This window comes from Balaenoptera ricei, chromosome 5 (assembly GCF_028023285.1).
Source record: "Balaenoptera ricei isolate mBalRic1 chromosome 5, mBalRic1.hap2, whole genome shotgun sequence".
In the NCBI taxonomy this organism is placed as follows: Eukaryota; Metazoa; Chordata; class Mammalia; order Artiodactyla; family Balaenopteridae; genus Balaenoptera; species Balaenoptera ricei.
In genome coordinates, this window is record NC_082643.1 from 140,005,735 (window position 1) to 140,028,137 (window position 22,403).

At 55.9% G+C, this 22,403-nt stretch overlaps 1 protein-coding gene across 22 annotated transcripts in view; it reads right to left on the reverse strand.

Annotated features, from left to right (window-relative positions):
* ABLIM2 (actin binding LIM protein family member 2) overlaps positions 1-22,403 on the reverse strand; it is a 152,328-nt gene that overhangs the window by 88,873 nt on the left and 41,052 nt on the right. For all 22 annotated transcript variants that reach the window (XR_009503401.1, XR_009503400.1, XR_009503395.1 and 19 more), the window contains exons 3-5: positions 14,419-14,602; positions 7,128-7,243; positions 69-195 (exon numbers count right to left, since the gene is read on the reverse strand). Coding sequence is in view for 2 of the 22 variants with exons in the window: in XM_059923664.1 (XP_059779647.1) it covers positions 69-195; positions 7,128-7,243; positions 14,419-14,602 (427 nt within the window). In the remaining 20 variants the exon portion in view is untranslated. The remainder of the gene's footprint in view (positions 1-68; positions 196-7,127; positions 7,244-14,418; positions 14,603-22,403) is intronic.

The following is a 22,403-nucleotide window of genomic DNA, read 5'->3' on the forward strand; positions in this document are numbered from 1 at the left end:
GCAGGAGGGTGGGCACAGGACGAGCCCTGCCCTGCCCCCCGGTGACAGGGCGAGCCCCGCCCACTCACTTGCTGATATACTCCGCGTTCAGTTGTTTCCCGCAAGTCTTGCACTTGAAGCAGCCCAGATGCCAGTGTTTGTCCAGGGCCACCAGGGACTGGCCGTTTTTGATCTCCACCCCGCAGCCCTTGCAACCTGGAAGAAAGAACGGAGAACAGCCGTCATCCTCGTGGGCGTGGGCGAGAGGAGCGGGGTGGCGGCCCTGCACCGCCGGGACTTCAGACACCACAGGGGCAGTGAGAGCGGGCCGGGGGCCGGGACAGGGGGAACCGTCCAGCTGCGGGCGTTACACGACGGCCGGTGTGAGCGCGCATTGAGCGCCGACTGCATGCAGCCTAGGCCGCGAGCCCGGGATACCAGGATGAACCAGACAGAGGCCCCACCTTCCAGAGATGGGCGTCCAGGCCTGCGGAAGCAGATGTGGACTTGCACATGGGCACCCTGCTGTGGGCACTGCCCCAAGCATGGCCCGGGCAGCAGGGTGCCATGATGGCAGGAGCTCTGGGTGGCCTCGCCTGTCCTGCTCTGTTGGCAGGCGGACTTTGAACCTAATTGTGCCCCCCCAGGAAAGGTGCCGCTTTAGAGAGGTTGGAGCCCCAATGCCTGTCCTCCAAGCGCTCGCCTGCCAGGGTGCCCCTCCCAGGAAGCCCTCCGGCCCCGGCTTCTGAGCTCCTTCTGTGGCCATCCGCGCCACATCCCGGACATGGGACACGCTGACCACCCGCGCTCCTGCTCCCGGTCTCAGCCCAGGTCGGAGCCAGGCCCCAGGAAGCGCCTTCATGTCCGGGTGATGGGTGCTCTCCCTCCCACGGCCCTCAGCCTGGTCTGGGCCCCTGACCGGTCTCCCCCCTGCCCCTCCAGCCACGCCCGTCCCTGATCAAGCCCCCCCTGGGGTCTCGGGTGCTCAGTACACGGCCCTGCTGCCTCCCGACCCCTCCAGCCAGGGGCAGCTGCACCGGGGGCTCCCACAGTCAGTGCCACGTGTGCTGAAGGACCAGGGGGTGGAGCAGGCTGGGCAACGTCAGGGGCAGAGACAGGCAGCATGACCTGCCTGGGGTGTGTGAACATGTCTGTATCGAGTATGTATACGTGTATCTTACGTGCATGTGCTGTGTCTGATTATGTGCACTTGTATCTTTGTGTGACTACACGTCTGTGTGCAAACAAGTGTATCTGTATGTGACTGTGTGCAGGGGTGTGTGTGCATGAGTGTATCTACGTATGTGTGTGTTAGTGCCTGTGTGTGTGATGTGTCATGTGTATGCATGAGTGTATGTGTCTCTGTGTGAATGTGTGTCCCTGCGTGAGTCTATTTGTGTGTGTGTGTCTGTGTAAGTGTGTCTGTGCATAAATGTGTGTATGTCTGGATGTAGGTCTATCCGTCTCTGTGTGTGTCTGTGTGTGGCTGCACGTGTGTGTCTCTATGTGTCTTGTCTGTGTGTGTGTCTGTGTGTGTCTAGTATGTCCGTGTATATCTGTGTGTGTCAGGGACACGACAAGGGTGGGGCCTTGGGGACCCCAAAGGGCCCTGATGAGCAGAGGTGAGGAGGGGGTGCCCTGAGGGACTCAGCAGCTCCCGGGCTCAGCCAGGCAGGGACCCCCCTACCCAAGATGAAAGAATGAGGCCCAAGGTCCAGCAGCGTGGCTCCAATCCTGGCCCTACTCCTCGGGGTCACACTGGACAAGCCTCTTTCCTCTCCGTGTGGAGCCCTGTATCCAGCAGGGGGGTGGGGCGGGGCGGTCACATTCAACGACAGATCTCATATGAAGACAGCAGAGCCCGCACGTCTAGGTGCTGATGCTTCCGGGACACGCCCGACGCACGGCGGGCTCGCCAGACTCTGCTCTGACAGGGATTTGCTCTCCTTCTGGGCAGAGCGCAGCATCACGTTATCTTTAAGAATAAAAAATATTTAATATCTACAGAACTGTTGGTCAAACTCTAGATTTCTTAATTTACCACACCGTCAAATCCACTGGCAACTTTGGAAAAGACCCAAAGAACAGGCTCAAACCCCAAGGTCCAGGGCTGGGAGTGAAGAGGGGACCTCCCAGCCATCTCAGGATCCTGGAGCCCAGCCAGGCTGGCGGCAGAGAAAAGCCCAGTCAACGAACGCCGGAACGCATCGGAGCCAAGAGGAAGCTCCCTCCTCAAGTTCAGGAGGCATCCAGACCCCTCCCCACCCGCCCCCTCAGTCCGTCCCCAGCAGAGCAGGGCCGACACCACCTCCCAACGCTGGATCCGTACAGCTTTGACTCTGGGCCCTCACCTAGCGGGTGACCGCGGGCACACACGGCACGCTCTGTGCCAGCACCTCTCGACCAGGGCCATTTTGCTCCCGGGGGCTTTTGGCCGTGTCTGGAGACAATTCTGGTCCTCCCAACTGGGCGGGGAAGGTGGGGGTCGTGCCCCAGGGTCCCGGAGGCCGGGAATGTTGCTCAACACCCTCCAGGGCACAGGTTGGGCCCCACCACAAGGAATCGTCAGGCCCCAAATGTCAACAGCGCTGAAGTCGAGAAAGCCTGCTTGGAGCCTCGGTTCAGGTCTTCGTAGACGGGCAAAGCAAAGGAGCATCCCGGACCACGCCGGGCCTGGGGTGAGGCAGGGCACGGCAGTGGCTGGAAGCACGGACCCTGGAGCTAGGCTGCCCCCGCCAGCTGTGTGACAGTGACCGAGTCACTTCACGTCTCCGTGCCCACTAAGACAAGGACGCATTTTATGGGGGTAGCAACAGTACCAGCCTCACGCAGCTGTCATGAGCTAACAGAGACAGGCCTGTGGTGTGAAGGACGCGTTTGAGGAATGAATAAGCGCACGTGAGCTGAACGCTCGAACTATTACCGCTGTTGTCTCGAGGGGGATACCTTGTGAGGGGCTGATTCCCTGCGGGAAGCCCCCCGCTCTGCCTCTTCCTGTATCAGCAGTGTGCCCCTCCCCCCAGGGCAGGGTCCGAGGCTCCGGGCAAACGTGCCACCTGCAGCCGAGGGGGGACGTGGCCCGCACCTCCACACCCCCTCCTCGTCCCCATCAACTCGGGGTAGAGTCTCACTAATAGTGAGCCGTGAACGTGGAGGCCAGAGCCGGGTGCGAGGACTGTTGTCATGGAAACGGCAATCATCATTTTCTAAACACATCTGGAGCTCAGCATAGCTTCGCAGGGCTTTGCAAATGACAGGTGAATCTTCTGTGATGAATCTGCTTGACAACAGCTGTCAACGCGCAGACGTCCTTGTGGGAGTGTGTCCCCACTGCCCGGGGGCAGAAGGGGGACACACTTTGGCCTGGAAGGGCCAAAGCCTACCATCCACTCGCCCTCGCACCCTGGGCCTGGCTCTGCCATCACAGCAACAGGATGGACCTGGGCCCCTTCCCCAGCATGACCCTTCTAGAACCTTCCAAAAAGTTTCCTTGTTTCCCCTCAAGTGCCCCCTCCTCTAGCAGACGTGGTCATGGGTTCAAAGGCCCGGCTCTGCCACTAACTCGCATGGGACCCAGGACGTGTCGGGTGCCTCTCTGAGCCCCAGCTGTGGACTCGGGGTGGGAGTGGGGCGCAGGATCGGACTTCCTCGCCCACTGTCCTCCTCAGATCTAACTGGGAGTGGAGGGGCGTCTGGGTCGAATCTGAGATTGACCTTTGATGGCAAGGAACCGACTGGGTTCTAACTTTAAAATGCCTGAGACGTTATGGGCTTGGCTTGCGATTTCTCTAAGGAGCCCGGGCCAAGCAGGAGGAGCTGCAAGCATCTGCTGGGAGAGAGAAAAAAGGTTCAAGTGCATCCCACCCACTGGGCTCTGCGTTGAACTGGCAACTCGACCCCCTGGCTGCAACGCGGTGGCTGGGGGGTGGGGAGTGGCGGCCAGGAGGGACATTGGTTCCTGGGGGCTACAGCACCCTACAAGGCAGATGCACCCCCACAAGGCAGCCACTGCACCCCACAAGGCAGATGCACCCCACAAGGCAGCCCGTGTGCCTGCTCCCCCCATGGGGCCCAGCCCCTCCTCATCTTTCCACGTCATCCCCTCATTTAACCTCAGCCTTGCCACAAGAAAGGCTCACTGCATTTCCAGAAGGGGGACTGGGGCTCTGATCCCGTCACCCACCCCTGAGCACATGGACAGTGCAACCCCACGTGGGCGGAAGACACAGAGGCTCCAAGGGCCACAGCCCAGGTGGTGAGGATGCACGTCGGAAGGCCTGAGGACCCGCCCCATCCACAGCACGGCCCCTCGTCGGCACACAGCCAGCAGAGGCCTTGGATGCCAGGGCCCTGCCCCTTCCTGCCCCTTCCCTCCTGACTCTGGCGGGCTGCCTGATCCTGGCTCCGAGTGTATCCCAGGTTCCGGGTGTGACCCCGTCCTGGCTGGGCTGGGCCCCAGCAGGTGGAGCCGAGCCCAGGAACGGGCCACGGGGGCTCCTCAGCTTGGACAGGGCTGGCCCGGTCCAAGGCCCCACATTCCCAGCTCCTGGCTGCTGCCACACCAGGCTGCCCCTCCGGGCCACCGCCCACACCCACCGCTGACCCCATATCCACTCCCAAGGCCCGGAGAGGGCACACAGCGTGCCCAGGGCACCCAGGTGGTGAGTGGCGGGGTCTATTCCTCACAGCCGGGCTCAGAGCTGCGCCCTGACTGGAGTGGCGCCGGGCCCCTCTGAGGGCTGCCCTGTGACCAGCTCCAACCAGCAACCGGTTCAGAGCTGGAGAGTCCGGGAGGAGCCCGGAAAAGGGGAGGCTGGATGGGCGCCAAGCGGGCTCTCCAGGAGGAGGCCCTCCCCCCAGGGCAGTCGGGGAGGCGGTCCAGGGCAGAAGCAGCGTGGAAAGCTCAGGTGCGGCGGAGGAGCTGGCCACCCAGAAGGAGGGGTGCCCCCCTCCCCAAGGCGCGGGCATCCAGCAGGAAGCGCGGATCCTGTTACTAAGCAACAGGCTCAGGCCGATGAGCGGAAGAGGGAAGCTCCGGTCCCTGGGACCAAGCCTGACCCCCACGGGAGCAGCCGGCCACTCTCCGCTTCCCCCAGGGAAGGCGGCCCCCACAGGTGGCCATCTGCGGCTTTCCACCCCGTGCAAGAAGGGCTGCGTCCCTCCCCCAGCTGCCACCACCTGCAGGGCAGACCACGCTGCTCAGGCTCACATTCCTAGCATGCTCCCAACCCACCTCGGCACTACCTCCCTCAACAGCCATCTGTGGCTCCTCGTTGCCTCCAGGATGCAGCTGGAGCTCCCTGGCATGGCTTTGCCGCCTGGTTTCTTCACTTCCATTCCCTGCTCCCACACAGCACCCCGCCTTGTCCACTCACATGGGGGTGGCAGTTAGGCCCAGCTCATGCAGTGCCCTTCCCTCAATGCCTACCTATGAAAACCTGTGTTTTAGGTTTCAGAACAAAGCCCACCTCTTCAGAAAGCCTCTGGTCACAGCAGGGCGGGCTCCCCTGCTTTGGACTTTAAAGGCCTTGGCTCAAACCTCAGCCCCACCCCTCCCTAGCTGGACACTGGGCACCCAGCACTTCCCCTGCTCTCCACCAGGCTCAGGGCACTTATGCTCCTGCAGAAGGAGGGAGGGACTCCTGCCTGGCCAGGCTGCTCTGGGGACAAAAGGAGGTGGGAGCTGGGAAGGCAATGCAGACATCCACACAGAAGCCAAGAGCTGGTGATGAATGTTTAATGCCTTCTAGGCACAAAAACGGTTCTAAGCTGGGGATTTTCACCATGGACTGGGAGAAGGGATAGGTTATAAAAGGGGTAGGTTATAGACCCATCTGGGGGTGAGGGCAGCATTTGTTCTTTGAAAACACAAATTTGATATTTTAAAATAAATTTCCATTTGGAGAGGGCAGTCTTTCTGCCCATGACATTTTAAAAAATCTCAAAAAAGTCTCAGACAATGAGTCTGTGATTGGGCATATTTCCCTTTTTACTTTGGCTGCCAGGAAGCTCTGGACAAACTCTTCAAACTAATCCCCGCCTTTTCAAATTCTGCTGTAGTTTTTGATTACTATTTCAGGCTTAATGATAATAGGACTGTTTGTTGAAGCAAATTCTCAAAAATTTAATCAATCCAGACCTCAGCTGGAGAGAAAGTTTTGAATGGAGAACTCTCCTAGCAGACCCCAAAGCAACAGCCTCACCAATTGCAACTGCTGAGAACTTGCCTCCCCAAGGGATGAAGGCTTCACCTCATTTCCCAGATAAAATTATTACCAGTCCCTGAAGCCTACACTCGGCTCCTGGGAGGATGTGCAGTCTCCTCTGTACAGACTTTCAGTGTCGCGGACAAGGAGGCAGGAGAGGACAGGAGAGTGAGGAGAGCCAGGGGCGGGCTCCGGAAGTCAATACAAACCCCTCCTCTGTCCCAGGACACGTGGCCCTGGCACTGGGGACACCACAGCCACCTTGCACACAGGATGGGCTCTGAACACCCCGTTTCTGCAGTGGGAGCCTGGTGGGAGCAGGCCTGGGGCGCTGGGCTCCCTCCCTGTCCCTGTGTCCCATCTCTGGTCCCGGAAGAGCCACCCACAGGGAAAGGCCAGCGCCTTTCTGCTCCCGCCTCACTCTCTGCCCCACATCCACAAGCTCCTGACATGCCCCTGCTACTGGTTCTTTTTCACTAACAACCCCCTTCTTCATGCAAGAAGCATGTATTGAGCACCCACTGCATACGCACCTTGGCCCAGCTCCCAGGGGACAGAGCAGATAATCCAAGAGCCCCAGACCACAGGAGCCCAGAGGTCACTGTTCTCCTAGTGGCTCTCCCGAAGGGCTCCTGGATGCTCCGGAAATAACTGTGGGGAGCTGAGTGTGGGTGCTGGGGGGAGAGGACCAGAAGGAGGCCAGAAGGCTTCCTGGAGGAGGTGGGCTAGAGCCGGGCTGAAAGATGGAGTGGCACAAAGCGGGGAGGGCACAGGCTGAGCAAAGGTTTAGAGGCAGGAGTAGCCCAGAGATGCCTGGCCCTGGTTCCCTTCGTTGTGTTCATCCACAGTTATTCGCTTCCACTACTTCTGGTCCCAGTTTTCTCAGGCCTGCCACCCAGCACTGCCAAGCCCCCTCCGCCACGCAGCTCTGCGTCCACTTACTCCAGAGGCCCTGGGACAGGGGCACGCTGCTGCCCGCTGATGCGGGCAGGGAGCACTTCTGGCACATGCATTCCTTGCCGTTGAAGGTCACTCGGTCCCCGGGCGGGAAGGGCAACCTGAAATAAGACAGCGCATTACCAGCCAGGACCACCTCCTGGCTCTTCTCCTGGGTGGGGGGAGCCCCATCCTAGACACCACGCCGTCACCTCCCCGGGGACCACAGGCCCAGGGTGTCTGCATGCAGGCGCTGCCGTGGCCCCGTTGGGCAACCTCAGCCTGGTCACTGACATCTTAGCCTTAGTCTCCTCATTGGCACCGGCAGGCAGAATCACGGTGCAGTGGGCCGGAGCAGTGGGGGCCAGCCAGTGCTTGCACACGGCGATCAACTGGGCAGTCTCAGCCATTGGCCTCCTCCATCCAACCTTGCCTCCTCTGACCGCCCAGGATGCTTTGTCAGTTCAATACTAATGGCAACAGCACCGTTTACTGAGCATCTACTAGGTGCCAGGCCAGGTTCTATGACAGATTCCTTAATGCCTGCCTCATCTGTCACCTTTAAGATGCTTGCCCAAGTTGGTCTTTGCTTCATTTTTCTCTATGGGTGAGAAAATTGAAGTTCAGAGAGGATAGTTGACTTTTCCAAGGCCACACGGCTGCTGCCTGTCAGAACCAGACTCAACCCAAGACCTGTCTGGCTCCAAAACGCCGTGATTTGCCTACCTGGGTCTCTCAGAAAACAGTGCTGCTAGGAGCATGCAAGACTGTATGCTGGATTCCGTATTTAAAGTCTGGCATTTTGTTCATCATGGCTTTTTTTTTTTTGCATTAATTTCAATTTTTAAAATATCACATTAAAATATCATTTACCTTGATCATTTTTTTGGCCTCCCCTTAAATTCTGCATCCAAAGCAAGTAACCCACCGGCTGCACCCTAGTCCCAGCCCTGGGGCAAGGTGAAGTTACGGCCCTGGGCTGCCCAAGCGAGGCCGGTGGGGGCAGCAGAGCCGGCCCACCTGCTGCAGCCCCGGAACTTCCCCTCTGGTGACAGAGGTGGATCGGGTGCCTGCCTCTGGTGAGCTAGGGTCAGGCCACCTACTGCCATTGGGCCACTTCCTCCCCCAGCTCAGCCCGGCAAGAGAACCTGAGCCCTGCGGGCAGCAGTCTCTGAATTATCTGGACCAGGGCACGCCCCGTCCTCTGGCTTAAGCCTCTGTCGTGTCCCCCCTGCCTCCTTCGGGACCGGACAATGCCAGGCGCTCGACAGGTCACTGTCAGTGAATGAATGAGCAAGTAAGTGAACATGTCAATAACTGAAGGTCCCCCTGGAGGCCTAGCTCAGCCGCCTTCCCCTGCAGGGCCTCCTCTCGGAGCCTGCCTGGGTCACGCCGGCTCCGGTCCAGCCCCGACTCTGCGACCAGAGGAGCATTCTGACCCATGAGGCTGCCAAGTCTTCCCGTGAAAAAGCCCCGCCATAGCCCCCCACTTTGTGGGGCTGGCGTTCAGGGCCCTAGGTGGATTCAGCAGGTGTGTTCTTGGGCCCCAGCCAGCCAGTCTCGGCTCTTAGGGAGCAAGGACATATATAAGCTGAGCTGACCCCCATCCCAAGACTTGCAAGATGGTCCTGCCGCTCTCCGTCCTTCAGCCGCCCTGGCAGCTATCTGACGCCGTGCGCTGCATCATGCGTGGTTAGTGCTGGGGTCTACCTCTCTCCCTCTTGCTGTCTTGCAGCTGCCTTGGTAATGGGGGGTCTTGGGCCACAGCGGGAGTCCCTTGCCATCCCTGGATGCGCTCTGAGAGAATCTCTGGCTGTGTAACCCAGAGCAAGCTGCCTAACCTCTCCGAGTGCCTGCCTCTCACTTGTAAAATGGGACTAAGAACATCTATGTCTCAGGGCTGTTATTTATCCATCCATGCATCTGACCTATAGCACGGAAAGCTCTAGCATTACGCCCGGGACCCAGGAGGGGCTGAATGAATGGTAGCTATTATTTTATTAGTTCAACTTCCTTGAAGTGTATTTTGACAAATGTACACACTCATGTAACCAGGACCACAGTCATGGTATGGGACATTTTTGTCCATTGTAAAAAGCCTGCTGTGACTGTCCACACTCACCCCCCACACCCCGGCCCCGGGCGGCTATGATCGGCATTCTGTCCCATGGATCAGCCTTAATTTTCTGGAACTGCGTATAAATGGAATCACACAGTATGCAGTCTTTGATGTCTTGTTCTGCTGCATGTTTCTGAGATTCACTCACACGGCTGCACACACCACTGGTTTGTTCTTTTTGATTGTCAAATGCTGCTCCTTTGCACGGGTGAGGTGCTCATGTCCAAGGACATCTGGCTTCTTTCCAGTTTGGACTGTTACAAATAAAGCTGCTAAGAACGTTTGCTGACAAGTCTGTGTGAACGTGTGCTTTTGTTTCTCCTGGGTAAATACCTAGGAGTGGAATTGCTGGGCCATGTGCTAACTGTGTGTCTAACTTTACAAGAAACTGCCAAACTGCTTTCTGTAGAGGTTGTACCACTTTGCCTTCCCATCAGAGACATGTGACAGTTCCTTTCACTCTGTATCCTCACCAACACTTGACACTATCCATCTTCTTACTGTGAGTCATTCTAGAGGACATTGGATGGTATTTCAACAAGTTTTAATTGGAATTCCCCTGATGACTAGTGATCTTAATGTAATCGTTTCTTATGTTTATTGGTCATTTACATACATTTTTGTGGAGTATCTGCTAAACTCTTTTGCTCATTTTTAATAGTTTTTTTGGTCTTCTTATTATTGAGTTGTAGAAGTTCTTTATATATTGTAGATACCTGTGTTTCACCAGATATATATCCTCTATTAAGCTGATGGCTTGCTTTTTCATTTTCTTGCTGTCTTTTGATATTATTTTTCTTCACTTTTCTATAGTGCGGGTCTGCTGGCAACAAATCCTCTTAGCTTCTGTGTGTCTGCAAAAGTGTTTTGCCTTCATTTTGTGTGTGTGGCAGCTTTACTGACATTATTTTATTCACGTGCTCTATAACATTCACATACCATTCAATGTGTGCAATTCAATGGTTTTTACTGTATTCAGAGTTGTGAATACACAATCAAATCCCCGCAATCAATTTGAGGACATTTTTCATCACCCCAAAAAGAGATGCAGTACCATTTGGCAGTCTTGCCTTCATTTCTGAAAGTTTTTTTTGTGGGGGAGGCTTGGTATAGAATTGTTTGATAGATTTTTTTTCTTTCAGCTCTTTAAAGATGCTGTCCTATCATCTTCTGGTGCACATTGTTTCAGATGAGAAGTCTGCAGTCATTCTTCTGTTCCATTTCACATACTGGGTTGTTTTGTTCCCCACTTACCGCTTTTAAGATTTTCTTCTTATTACTGTCACTCAGAAGTTTGATTATGATGAAGTTGGTAGGTTTTTGCTGTGCTTATTCTGCTTGGGATTCACTGAGATGAGTTTATAGTTTTCATCAAATTTGGACATTTTCCAGCCATTATTTCTTCAAAAATTTTCAGTCTTCCCCGCTCCCAATCTAGACAGAAAAATTTATATCCACAGATCGCTGAGTCTCTTTTCATATTTTTCAGTCTTTTTTCCTGTCATTGCTTTAGTTTGAATAGTTTCTATTGTTATGTTTTCAGGTTCACCCATCTTTTCCTCTATAATATATAATCTACTGCTAATTCCTTTCAGGGAATTTTTTATTTCAGAAATTTCAATGTTCATTTCTATAATTTCCATTTGGTTTCTTTTCTTCTACATTATGTCTTCTATAATGCTCCTACTTATGTTCATGTTTTCCTCTGAATACTTACCTATATTTACATCAGCTGTTTTAAAGTCATCGTCTGCTAGTTTCACCATTGATCTCATTTCTGGGTCTGTTGTTATTGACTGCTTTTCCTTCTGGCCCTGGGTCACGTTTTCCAGCTTCTTCTTATGACCAGTCACATTTGATGGGTGTTGGACATTGTCGATTTTATGTTGTCGAGGGCTGGGTTTTCTTCTCTTTCTGCAAAGAGTGTTATACTTTACTTTGGCAGGCAGTTAGCTCACTTGCAGACCAGCGTGATCTTTTTGAGGCTTGTTCTTGAACTTCGAGCAGGTTTATGCCTTCACTCTAGGGCAATTTCAGTTCCACTAATACGGCATGATGCTTTTGGTGTCCCCACTGCATACCTGGGTATTCCACAAGGAATCTCCACCTGGCCAGAACTCGAATGTCTCCCAGCCCTGGGAATGTTTAGCTTACAGCAACCTGGTCATTTTTTGCCCAACCTTGTGAAATTTCCTCTCTGTCTACATGGCTTCGTATTTAGTCCAAGATTCAAAGGCACCTCTATGCAGCTCTCCTGAGGTCTCGTTCTGCATAGCTCTCTCCCCCCTGCTATGCTGTTCTGTCTCTCACATCACTGTCTCTTAGCCTGGGGAGGATGCCACGCCCTACTTGGTTCCCTGCTTGTCCTCTGGTTCAAGAAACAGCCTCCAGGCAGAAAGCTGGGTGGTCACAGGGGTCCCTTCATTCGGCTGCCTTCTGTTAGTCCTGAGGTGCCTGTGTCCCAGTATCCCAAAACAGTTGTTTTGTATATTTTTTCCAGTTTTCTAGTTGTTTATAGTGGGTGGATAAGTCCAGGCCCAGTGACTCCAGCACGACACAGCTGTCAGCTATTATTTTTAACATATCGGATTACAGAGGCGATCTTTCAAACCCACTGTGATTATGTCACCCCTTGTCTCTAAGCTACGTGCACAGAAATCAAACATGCAGATTATCCTTGGGGGAACCTTGACCCACGCACGCTGCAATGACACACAGTGACTCTTCCGTTAGAAATGTCCCTTGTCATTGCTCCTTCCTGGCCCAGCACCTCTTCCCACCCCCAACAAAAGCTTCCCCTTCCGCCTAGAGCACGTGCCACAACTACAGAAAACAGCGGTAACAACACTCGGCAAGTCCCCTTTCAACTGGGTGTGGTGAGACAGAGAGAACAGACAGAGAATAAACTCTGGGGGTTTCATTCTTTGTTTTCTAGACAGAACGTTCCCCCTGGGAGCAATGTGTCTGGGGCTGTGGTGGGAGGGAGGGGGGGGAGGGAGGGAGGGAGGGGGGAGGCAGGAGGCCCACGTGGGAGGGCTGCCCGCTGCTACCCCCGAGCCCCAGAGGTGCAGGGCAGAGAGGGGAGCGGGTGTAGCCTTGCTGCCGGGGCTGAGGACCTCATTCTGTCTCTAGCGGCCATTCACTGGACACCTGCTCCGTGCCAGGCGGCAGGCGCTGGAGAAGAGTCAGATCCGGTCCCTGCCCACGTGGGGCTCCCGTCAAGCAGCTCCGGGACACGGTGCCAGAGAAGGGTTGTAGGGCCCAGGATGCAGGGGGGCTGCGAGGAGGGAGAGGGAGGGGGCTGCTTTCCCGGGGGGAGGCTGGGGGGAGGCAGCTCTTGCTGCACTGCTGTGTCCCCAGATGCTGCGCCCGTAGGGTCTGGGCTAATGCAGCTCCAAGTCACCAGAGCCAGCCTGGGGCCTGGCCCACGTAGGCGCTTAGAAAAGCCTGGATGAATGAATAAATGAATGAACAAAGGAATGAAGGGACTGGAACAGACTGTGAAGCTCCTCTCAGCCAGGCTGGAGGCCATGGGGGTGGCGCGGAGGAGTGACAGGCAGAGGGAAAACAGGGACCCCAGTGTGGAGGCCTTGGCAGGACTCCAGGCAGGTGAGTTCTGGGTCTGAGTAAGGCAGTGGCTGGGCAGATTTCGGAAGTTCACGGTTGGGGGGACCTGGGAAGACGCCCATGCTTGGGGCTCGTGTGTCTGATGGGTTGGGCGCCAGTGCCACCTACAGATCAGGGACTTGGGTAGAGAGAGGCGGGGTGCGCAGGTGGGATGTGCCAGGATAGTGGAGGAGAGGGGAGCGGCAGTGGGTGGGCATGGAGAGGCCAAAGCGTGGACACTGCAGGCACCAACGTGAGAGGAGACAAGGCGGAGGCTCCGGACAGGAGAGGGGCTGGTGTGGGGGAGGGCCGAGAAGGCACAGGCGGGGGGAGAGCACCTCCCCAGAAGCCATCAGAGGCCTCGTGCTGGCAGCCTCAGAACCCACGGGCCTCTGCATCCCGGAAGGAGGGCTTGGTCCTGTGCTGCGGGCAAGGGGTGGGGGCCGGCAAGGTGTGGGGCTGGACGAAGGTGTGCCTCGGAGCAGGGCCAGGGTCCACCTGCCACCCCTTGGCTGGGTCCCGCCTCCCTCCCAGCCATATGAGACAATGGGAGGGAGGGAAGGAGGGAGGGAGGGAGGATGGAGGGAGGGAGGAGGGAGTGATGGAGGGAGGGAGGATCGAAGGAGGGAGGAGAGAGGAGGGAGGGAGGATGGAGGGAGGGAGGGAGGATGGAGGGAGGGAGGAGGGAGTGATGGAGGGAGGGAGGGAGGATGGAGGGAGGGAGGAGGGAGTGATGGAGGGAGGGAGGGAGGATGGAGAGAGGGAGGAGAGAGGAGGGAGGGAAGGAGGGAGGGAGGGAGGATGGAGGGAGGGAGGAGGGCGTGATGGAGGGAGGGAGAGAGGATAGGGAGGGAGGGAGGATGGAGGAGGGAGGGAGGATGGAGGGAGGGAGGAGGGAGTGATGGAGGGAGGGAGGGAGGATGGAGGGAGGGAGGAGGGAGTGATGGAGGGAGGGAGGGAGGATGGAGAGAGGGAGGAGAGAGGAGGGAGGGAAGGAGGGAGGGAGGGAGGATGGAGGGAGGGAGGAGGGCGTGATGGAGGGAGGGAGAGAGGATAGGGAGGGAGGGAGGATGGAGGAGGGAGGGAGGATGGAGGAGGGAGGGAGGTAGGAGGGAGGGAGGAGGGAGGAGGGAGAAGGGAGGGAGGAGGGAGGGAGGAGGGAGGGAGGAGGGAGGGAGGGAGGATGGAGGGAGGAGGGAGGGAGGGAGGATGGAGGGAGGGAGGAGGGAGTGATGGAGGGAGGGAGGGAGGATGGAGGGAGGGAGGAGAGAGGAGGGAGGGAAGGAGGGAGGGAGGGAGGATGGAGGGAGGGAGGAGGGAGTGATGGAGGGAGGAGGGAGGGAGGCAGGAGGGAGGGAGGAGGGAGAAGGGAGAGAGGAGGGAGGGAGGAGAGAGGGAGGAGGGAGAGAGGAGGGAGGAATGGAGGAGGTAGGAGGGAGGGAGGGAGGAGGGAGGGAGGAGGAAGGAGAGAGGAGGGAGGAGGGAGAGAGGAGGGAGGGATGGAGGAGGGATGGAGGAGGGAGGAGGGAGGGAGGAGGGTTGGGGAGGAGCGGTTGCAGGTCCCGCACTCACCGGCAGACGGCACACACGAAGCAGTTGGGGTGGTAGGTCTTGCCCAGCGCCGAGACCACCTCGCCCTCGATGAACTGGTCACAGCTGAAGCAGCGGGTCCCGTACAGTCTCTGGTAGTCCTGGGTGCAGATGTACTCGCCCTGCCGCACGAAGAAGCCGCCCTCGGCCAGGTCACAGCCGCATTCTGGGGACACACGGGAGGGGCCGAGGTAGCAGGTGACCACCTGCTCCCCGGCCCCGACGGGCCCCAGGCGTATCCCTCACCACACACAGGCCTCGGTGCGAACTCAGGGTGGCTCGCTGAACCCTCGGGGGGCCAGGCCCCAAGCACAGACTCCAGCTCCGGCCCCTCAGCCTGGAGATGAGTGGATTTTCTTGTGGAAGCTTCTAGAAAGGGGCACGGACCCGGGATGAGAAGCAGGCTGTGCTGAGGGGCCAGCCCAGCGCCTCCTCGCCTCCTGAGCCCACCAGGGATGAAGTGCTGATGCCCCAGGGGCCCCCCGCAACCCCCGCTCCTCCAGGTGGGCTGTTCCCAGCAGGAAAATAACAGACGGGGGAGGCGGTTAACACCTGAGCACCTACTGCGTGCTAGGCCCTGTTCTGGGTGGGAGGGTCCCCTGACCACAGTGAGGCTTCCTGACCCCCGTCCACCCGTCTCCCCCAACATGGACGAGGCCAGACCGCCTGCAAAAGGGAGAGAGGCCGGGCACACTCGCACTGACCCCTAATATACCTCCTGCCCCAGGGGGGACCTGGGGGACGTTGCCAGGCGGAGGATGGAGTGCCTGCCCTCAGGACAGGCCCCAGGGCACATGGGAACCGGGCTTGGTTCCAGAGGGAGCAGCCTCGGCGCACCGGTTGCCCCCAGCCCCTCCCTGCGGAGGCCCAGCCTGCCAGCTGGTCAGGGCGGGGTCTTTGCGGGTTGCAGCCCCCTAGCCAGAGCCTTGAAATACCACGTAGCCCATCTTTGAATCAACGCCTAAAAATTTTCATCAAAACTTTAACTGATTGCAGAGGATGTAGTTTCTGGTGAATTGTAAGTACTGGCATCTTTAAATTTAACTAGTAGACCGTAGATGCCAAAGCAAGACCACCGACCTCTGTTTACAAAACCCAGAGTCAGGCTCTGAGTAAAAGCAGGCATTTCACCTTGTTCCTCTCTTGCTAGGAAAGCCTATTTCCATCTCTTTCCCCCACAGAACCGCATGCACATGGGACGTGTTTTAGAGATGGAAAGCGCCTATGGTTCTCTGCAACAAAAATCCCTCAGTCTACGTGGAAATTGATTTATTGGGAATTTCTTACGGTCACAAGGCTCTAAATATTTAATAGCTTATTCTGGATAGGGTTGTTATAACAGCTACTAGTATAAAGCTATCAAAACAACACATATGTTGTAAATTTTGGTAAATTATTATTACGTGGATAGAGGACAAGCTTTTCACAGTGCAGCTCTTGATGACACGGATGGTGGTGGTCGAGGGGAGTTCCTGGTGTCTGATCAAGGGAGCCCCGACTTTTAAACTCCACCTTGTTTGGTGCCCTGGCGGATCGGAAGGCGAGGGCAGTCTAGCAGCCTTCCTCCACTGCAGGTGGCTTCTCAGGCTGGTCAGTTTGGGAAGAGCACCTGTGGGAGTCTGAACCTCCAAGGGTCTTGGGGTCCCCGGGGGTCAGGTCTGCTTGGTCTGGTCAGCAGTGCCCTTTCAGCTCATGTACCGGTCAGTGCACACGACCCGGGACCTGGGGGCTCTGGGTGGCCCTGCCAGGTGGGACCCACTCAGCTCAGCTCCCACCCCTACACAGGGCGAGGTGGCGGGCCTCTCCCGGGTGTCCCTGTCCTCTCGCCTGGGCCACAGGGCTGCACGTGCTGTTCCCCGGTTACAGCCACCAGAGTGGTTTGGAAATCCTTCCTTCCACATCGCCAAGGAGCTGTTGGCTCTTCGGACATAAAGCTGAGCAGCTGAAAGCCCAGGCTCCAGGGCTGCCGGGGGGACGCAGGCTCCTCTCGTGCACTATGCTGTGTGCCCCTGGGCAAGTCCCTGATCTCTCTGGGCCCCCAAGTCCTCATCTGGGCCTACTCAGAGGTGAGAAGGGCAGCACAGAGGCGCATCCTATGCTAGCACGACATAAGCCCCAAGTCGCGCGGGGCCACCATCCATGCCATTGTTTTACTGACGTCACTTACCCCAGGAGGCCCGAGGCTGGTGCCCAGCTCTAAATCCTTCTCTCACCCAGCCAGAGCGTGAAAACCCTTTGTTCAATCTTGCACCACAGGGCTTCCCTGGTGGCGCAGTGGTTAAGGATCTGCCTGCCAATGCAGGGGACATGGGTTCAAGCCCTGGTCTGGGAAGATCCCACATGCCGTGGACAACTAAGCCCGTGCACCACAACTACTGAGCCTGCGCTCTAGAGCCCGTGAGCCACAACTACTGAAGCCCGCGTGCTACAACTACTGAAGCCCATGAGCCACAACTACTGAGCCTGCGCTCTAGAGCCCGTGAGCCACAGCTACTGAAACCCGCATGCTACAACTACTGAAGCCCATGAGCCACAACTACTGAGCCTGCGCTCTAGAGCCCGTGAGCCACAACTACTGAAGCCCGCGTGCCTAGAGCCCGTGCTCCGCAACAAGAGAACCCACAGCAATGAGAAGCCCGTGCACCGCAACGAAGAGTAGCCCCCGCTCGACGCAACTGAAGAAAGCCTGCGTGCAGCAACAAAGACCCAACGTAGCCAAAATAAATAAATTTATTAAAAAAAAAAAAATCTTGCACCACAGCGTAGGCCAAGCAGATGTACCCCGACTCGGGAAGGATAGGCTCCCTGAGGCCTCTGTAGGAGAATTAGTGTCTTTCTCAGTAAACGCCGCCTGTAACAATTCAGCCCTTGAGTGATAGGCTGGTTCACGGACACCCTTGGCTCTGGTACTTGGCTCATTTTCTTTTCTTTTTTTAAAGATTTATTATTTATTTATTTTATTTATTTTTGGCTGTGTTGGGTCTTAGTTGCGGCACACAGGATCTTCGTTGAGGTGCACAGGCTTCTCTCTAGTGGCGTGCGAGCTCCAGGGCTCATTTTCTAATCTTCTTAAAGATATGACGGTATTGACTGTTCCTCGGAGGAGAAAAATGTGAAGAGGGATCTAGTGCCCCACTAAAACCTGCATCTACATCACGGAGGCACCAGGAGACCGAATTAAAGCAGCTTTCCTGCCCCGAGAGCCGGGCCCGGCCAATGCCACGTCCTCCCCGCCCCGCCCCAGTCATCTCTGCTACTGACCGGATTGTAGCTGCCTGGGTCCTCTAAGGTCAGGGCCAGACAGCAAACCCAGACCTCTGCCCGCTAAAAATAAAGAGTCCAAATTCGTTCATAATTTTTAACGTCCTAATCAAGACAACATATTGTCCTTACATTCCATCTGCCTATCCAAGTAGCCGAGACCCAATGAAGGGCACCGAGCAGCTGTGGGTGACTCGGAGCGGCCCGCCCCCCGTCTTTGGCGGTCACTGTGGTCATTTCTGAGAAACGGTCGGGAGGGGGCGGGCCATGGTGGGAAGACAATCTGTACCACTTTCTGGAATACCCTTTGGCATCGACTCAAAGGAATGTGAAAACAGCTCCTACCCTTTGACCCAGTCGTCTCTCTCTGGGACTCTATCCCAAGGAACTGACCATGAACGTCCACAGAATGGGGTTGGCTGCAGCATCACTACAGTATAATGCAGTAAATAAACGCTGGGCTTTAGAGACAGGCAGCCTGGGCATGAATGCTTCCTGGCTGTGTGACCTGGGGCAAGTTACTTAACCTCTCTGAATCTCAGAGTCCTCATCTGTAACAAAGGGTTAAGCATACTGATCGCTCATGGTTGTCACAATAAATCAACGAGATGAGGCGTAGGAAACTGATTAGCCCAGTGCTGGGCTGGAATCCATGTAAACGTTTAACAGCTGAGGAATGGCTAAGTTTGCTGCGGGCCAGGCAGCTGAAGGAATCTGGGTATATATTGAAATTGATGTTGAAGGATGTATGATGGGGAAAGGGCTTACACGGTCCCTTAAAGAGGATAAATCGGGACACAAAAGTATATATACAACAGGACTTCAAATTGAAAAGACTCTTACAAAGGAAAAGATTGGAAGGCTCTCTACCCAAATACGGACGGCAATTCCCTTGGGGTGGTCAGCTGAGGGATACTCTTGTACTGGTGTCTGGGAAGAGGAGAGAGCGATTGATGTCAAAACACAAAGCAGACCGAGAACCCCAGGGCGTTCGCATGAGTTGGAGGGAGCTGGCTCAGGGCAGCGTGGTCACTGCCAGCCCAGGTCCTAACCTAACCTCTGCCTCAGATGCTCCATCTGGAAATAACAGGCCCACGTCACCGGAGATTCCTTCCTGCCGTGACTTTCCACAATTATGCCATGTGATCCCGTTCCCATAAATGTCCCTGGGACGCAATCGTTTTGCCCCATTCCCTTGTCACCCCCAGTCGCTAAGACCAGCTCTGGGTGTGGATCTTCATGGTTCCCATGTGGTTGTGTCCTTGTGGACCACCCCACCTGCTGTTACCAAGTTACAGGCAGAGCTGGTGGCCTCTTCCCCCAACACACACACACACACACACACACACACACAGGCTTCCCTCCCTCCTGTTTCCTTCGCTCTTTCTGCAATCATAAGTGTGCTCATTCCCGCTGCCACACAGATCAGAAAATGCCTGCTTTCCTGAGGTCACACATGGTTGTGGCCTCATCTTTTCATCATTTCAGAGTCGGGGCCCTTGTTTCCAAGGCACCACGAGCAGGGCTACGAAAGATTCTGGTTGAAAACAAATGTTCTAGGGACTTCCCTGGCGGTCGAGTGGTTAAGACCCTGTGCTTCCACTGCAGGGGGCGCCGGTTCAATCCCTGCTCGGGGAACTAAGATCCTGTATGCTGCGTGGTGCGGCCCCCCTGCCACAAAAGTTCTAAAAGCGCAGAACTCCACTACACATAAAAGGTCAAGAGAACCAGATTTGTTTTTCTGTGAAAATTTCAGTTGTAGCAATGGTAACAGATTTCATTTTTTCTTGAGGATGTACTATGTGCTGGATGTTTGCTATGTTTCTATCTTACACAGATTCCCATTTTGTAGTGTGAAACTAGAGCTGGCTGGATTTCAAGACAATCCAGAAGCAGACGCCCCCTCACACTCTCATCCAAGCTGCCATGGTCTCGGGCTGGGGGCCCGGGCCCTTCTCCCCACCCTGCCCTGGCCTCCCCGCATCAGCACAGCACCCAGTGGTCCATGAAACTAAAATGGACAGGATCCTCCTGTGTTCTTTCTCCCGCGGTGTCGGAGCCCAGGTCCTCATGAGGACCCCCTCCCCCCAGCCTTCCCCCACTCCCCCTCCTCACTCTACTCCAGACACACAGGCCTTGTGCTGTCCTGGAAACTGCCAGGCACACTTCCCTGCTTCAGTGTCACTGCACTGGCTGTTCCCTCTGGCTGCAATCCTCTTCCCTCACCTCCTTCAGGTTTTCAAGCAAAGGTCACCTCCTCCACGAAGCCTGCCCTGATTACCCAATTTAAAATAGTAACTCCCTGGCACTCCCAATCCTGTCTTTATCTTGCTCCTTGTCTTCCCCTTCCTAGCACTTCACTTTCATCATATGATGAAATTTCTTTGTTTATTCTATCTAGTGCTTATTGTCTCTCTCCCTGCCCTAGAATGTGATCTCCACGAGGACAAGGATGTCTGTTTTGTTCATGGATGCATCCCAAGCACCCAGAACACTGCCCAGCACGGAGTATGTGCCCAATTGGGTTGTTGAATGGAAACTAAGGCTAAGAAACATGTCTAAGACCCACATGAGCTGGGGGTGGCAGAGGGGGGAATTGAACCCAGACCTTCTGGCATCAAAGCCCAAGCTTGAGGCAGCCAAGACGGTCTGGAGAATTATGTGATTTCTTTCACAGATTTTCAGGTTTAGGTAAACCAAGGCACGTCAAGCCAGTCCCTGGTCGGCAGGAACCCAACATACCGGAATCTCTTGGATCAGAATTAGACACAATTGTCTTCTGTGCTAACAGACCCTGCTTCGGTTGGCCTGGCAACACACCCACCCTGGAACAAACATGGCTGGAGTCAGTCAGTCCCCATCCTCCCATTACTCTTTGCCGGTGGAGTGGATGTGTGACCTAGTTCTAGCCAGCGAGTCATACAGGAAGCCTGTGCGGGCTTCCAGGGAAAAGGTTCTCCTCCCTGATGGAAGGGAGATTACCCTGATTACCCAATCAGAGTAATCATGCAGGGGGAGGGCCCCTTTGCCTGTGCACACCCCTGCCCAACTTCTTCCCCAGGGCTGTCAACCTGTGAGGATGTGATGTTTGGAGCTACAGCAGTCATCTTGAGACCATGAGGAGAGGCACTGCTGACATGTATAAGATGGGGGGGGGGAGAGTTGGGGGTGGGGAAGTGGAAAAAGAACCTACTCTTTGATGACTTTTTTGAGCTGTTAAATTAACCAGCTCTGGGGGTGAGGAGGCTACCTCCAGAATTCCTGTTAAGGTGATAAATATCCATGTAATTTAAGACACTATAAGTTGGGTCTTCTTTTTTATTCATCCAAGGGCACCCTCAATGATTCACAGACTTTGCATTTTCATGAGAGCCTGGATAAAAGATCAATCTAAGACTATGCAATCCTCAAGCTTAAAAAAACACAACTTCTTAAAAGCTTGCAGGAAATCTCAGCTGCTCTCCGTCATCCTTCAGCAGGTGAAGCAGACATGCCACCTACTGAGGGCAGGGGCCCCGCTATGTCTGCAGGCTGACACGGCACCTGGCACAGAATGAATCTGTGGGTGAGCAGATGCGTGTCCGCCCCCTCCTCACTGGGACGCAGACCCTGCTGGGGGCCCTGCACCCCGTCCCTCCACGCTGGGTCTGGGGCAGAGCTGAGGCTCGTGGGAAGGGCTCCCCCGACTCTCGCCAGCTGCTCCCACAGGGGACAACCAGGCAGGTCACACGTCACGTCACCCTTGCTTCCTCATCTTTAAGTGGAGATAACGCCTCAGCCCCCCCAATACTGGAGGATTTTGGAAGAAAACACACGGAAAGCACTGAGCTCACAGGAAGCGCTCAGCAGAGGTGAGAGGAGGTGAGAGGAGGTGAGAGAAGGTGAGAGAAGGTGAGAGAAGGAAGCCTCCTCGGCAGAACCAGCAGGCCCCCTGGCAGCCCCCGAGGTTCAGTCCCCCTCCTTCGGCCCCGCTGCACCTTCCACACTGCGCCCCACACCGCGGGCACAGGCCTGGCCGCCTCCGACGGCCCAGCTCTCCTCTTCTTTCTTTGGCTGAACTCAGAGCCGAAACGCCACCTCTTCCGTGAAGCCTTCTCTGGATGTTCCCAGATCCCTCCCGGTGGGCCACCTTCCCAGCACTCGGCTTCTACCACTAACACCCAACTATTCCCGGCGAGCTGGTAGATTTATCTCCTCACCAGACCTCACCTGTCAAAGCTAAACCTCACGCCTTCCTACTTAGCGCTTTCCAAAGCCGGGCCTGGTGCCCAGTAGGGCCTCCTGAGACCATGGTGGGCCGAGGGGACTCAGGCAGTTAACGGGCCCCGTGGTGCTGATAAAAGCCACAGCGCTGGATTATCTTACACGTGGTGTATTTCCCATCTTTGCCCATAAAGCCCAGGCGCTCACTGCCCCCGCGGCCCGTCGAGGCCCACAGGCGAATGTCTGTGCATCTCTGGACGTCGCTTCAAACCCACAGGAAAGCAGCCTGTGATGACACCGTTTGCTGTCCAGAGGTGAGGAGGGGTCTGCAGGACCATTAAAAGAATTCTTTCTTTAAAACTGCAAATCCTTTGGGTTTGGACACTGTGTCAAATTGGTTTGATCTGCCCATCCCTTCCCCAAAGTGCTACTTTTCATTTATTCTCAGGAAACTAAATGCAAATACACAAAACCCCATTGTACACGACAGAACATGCACTAAC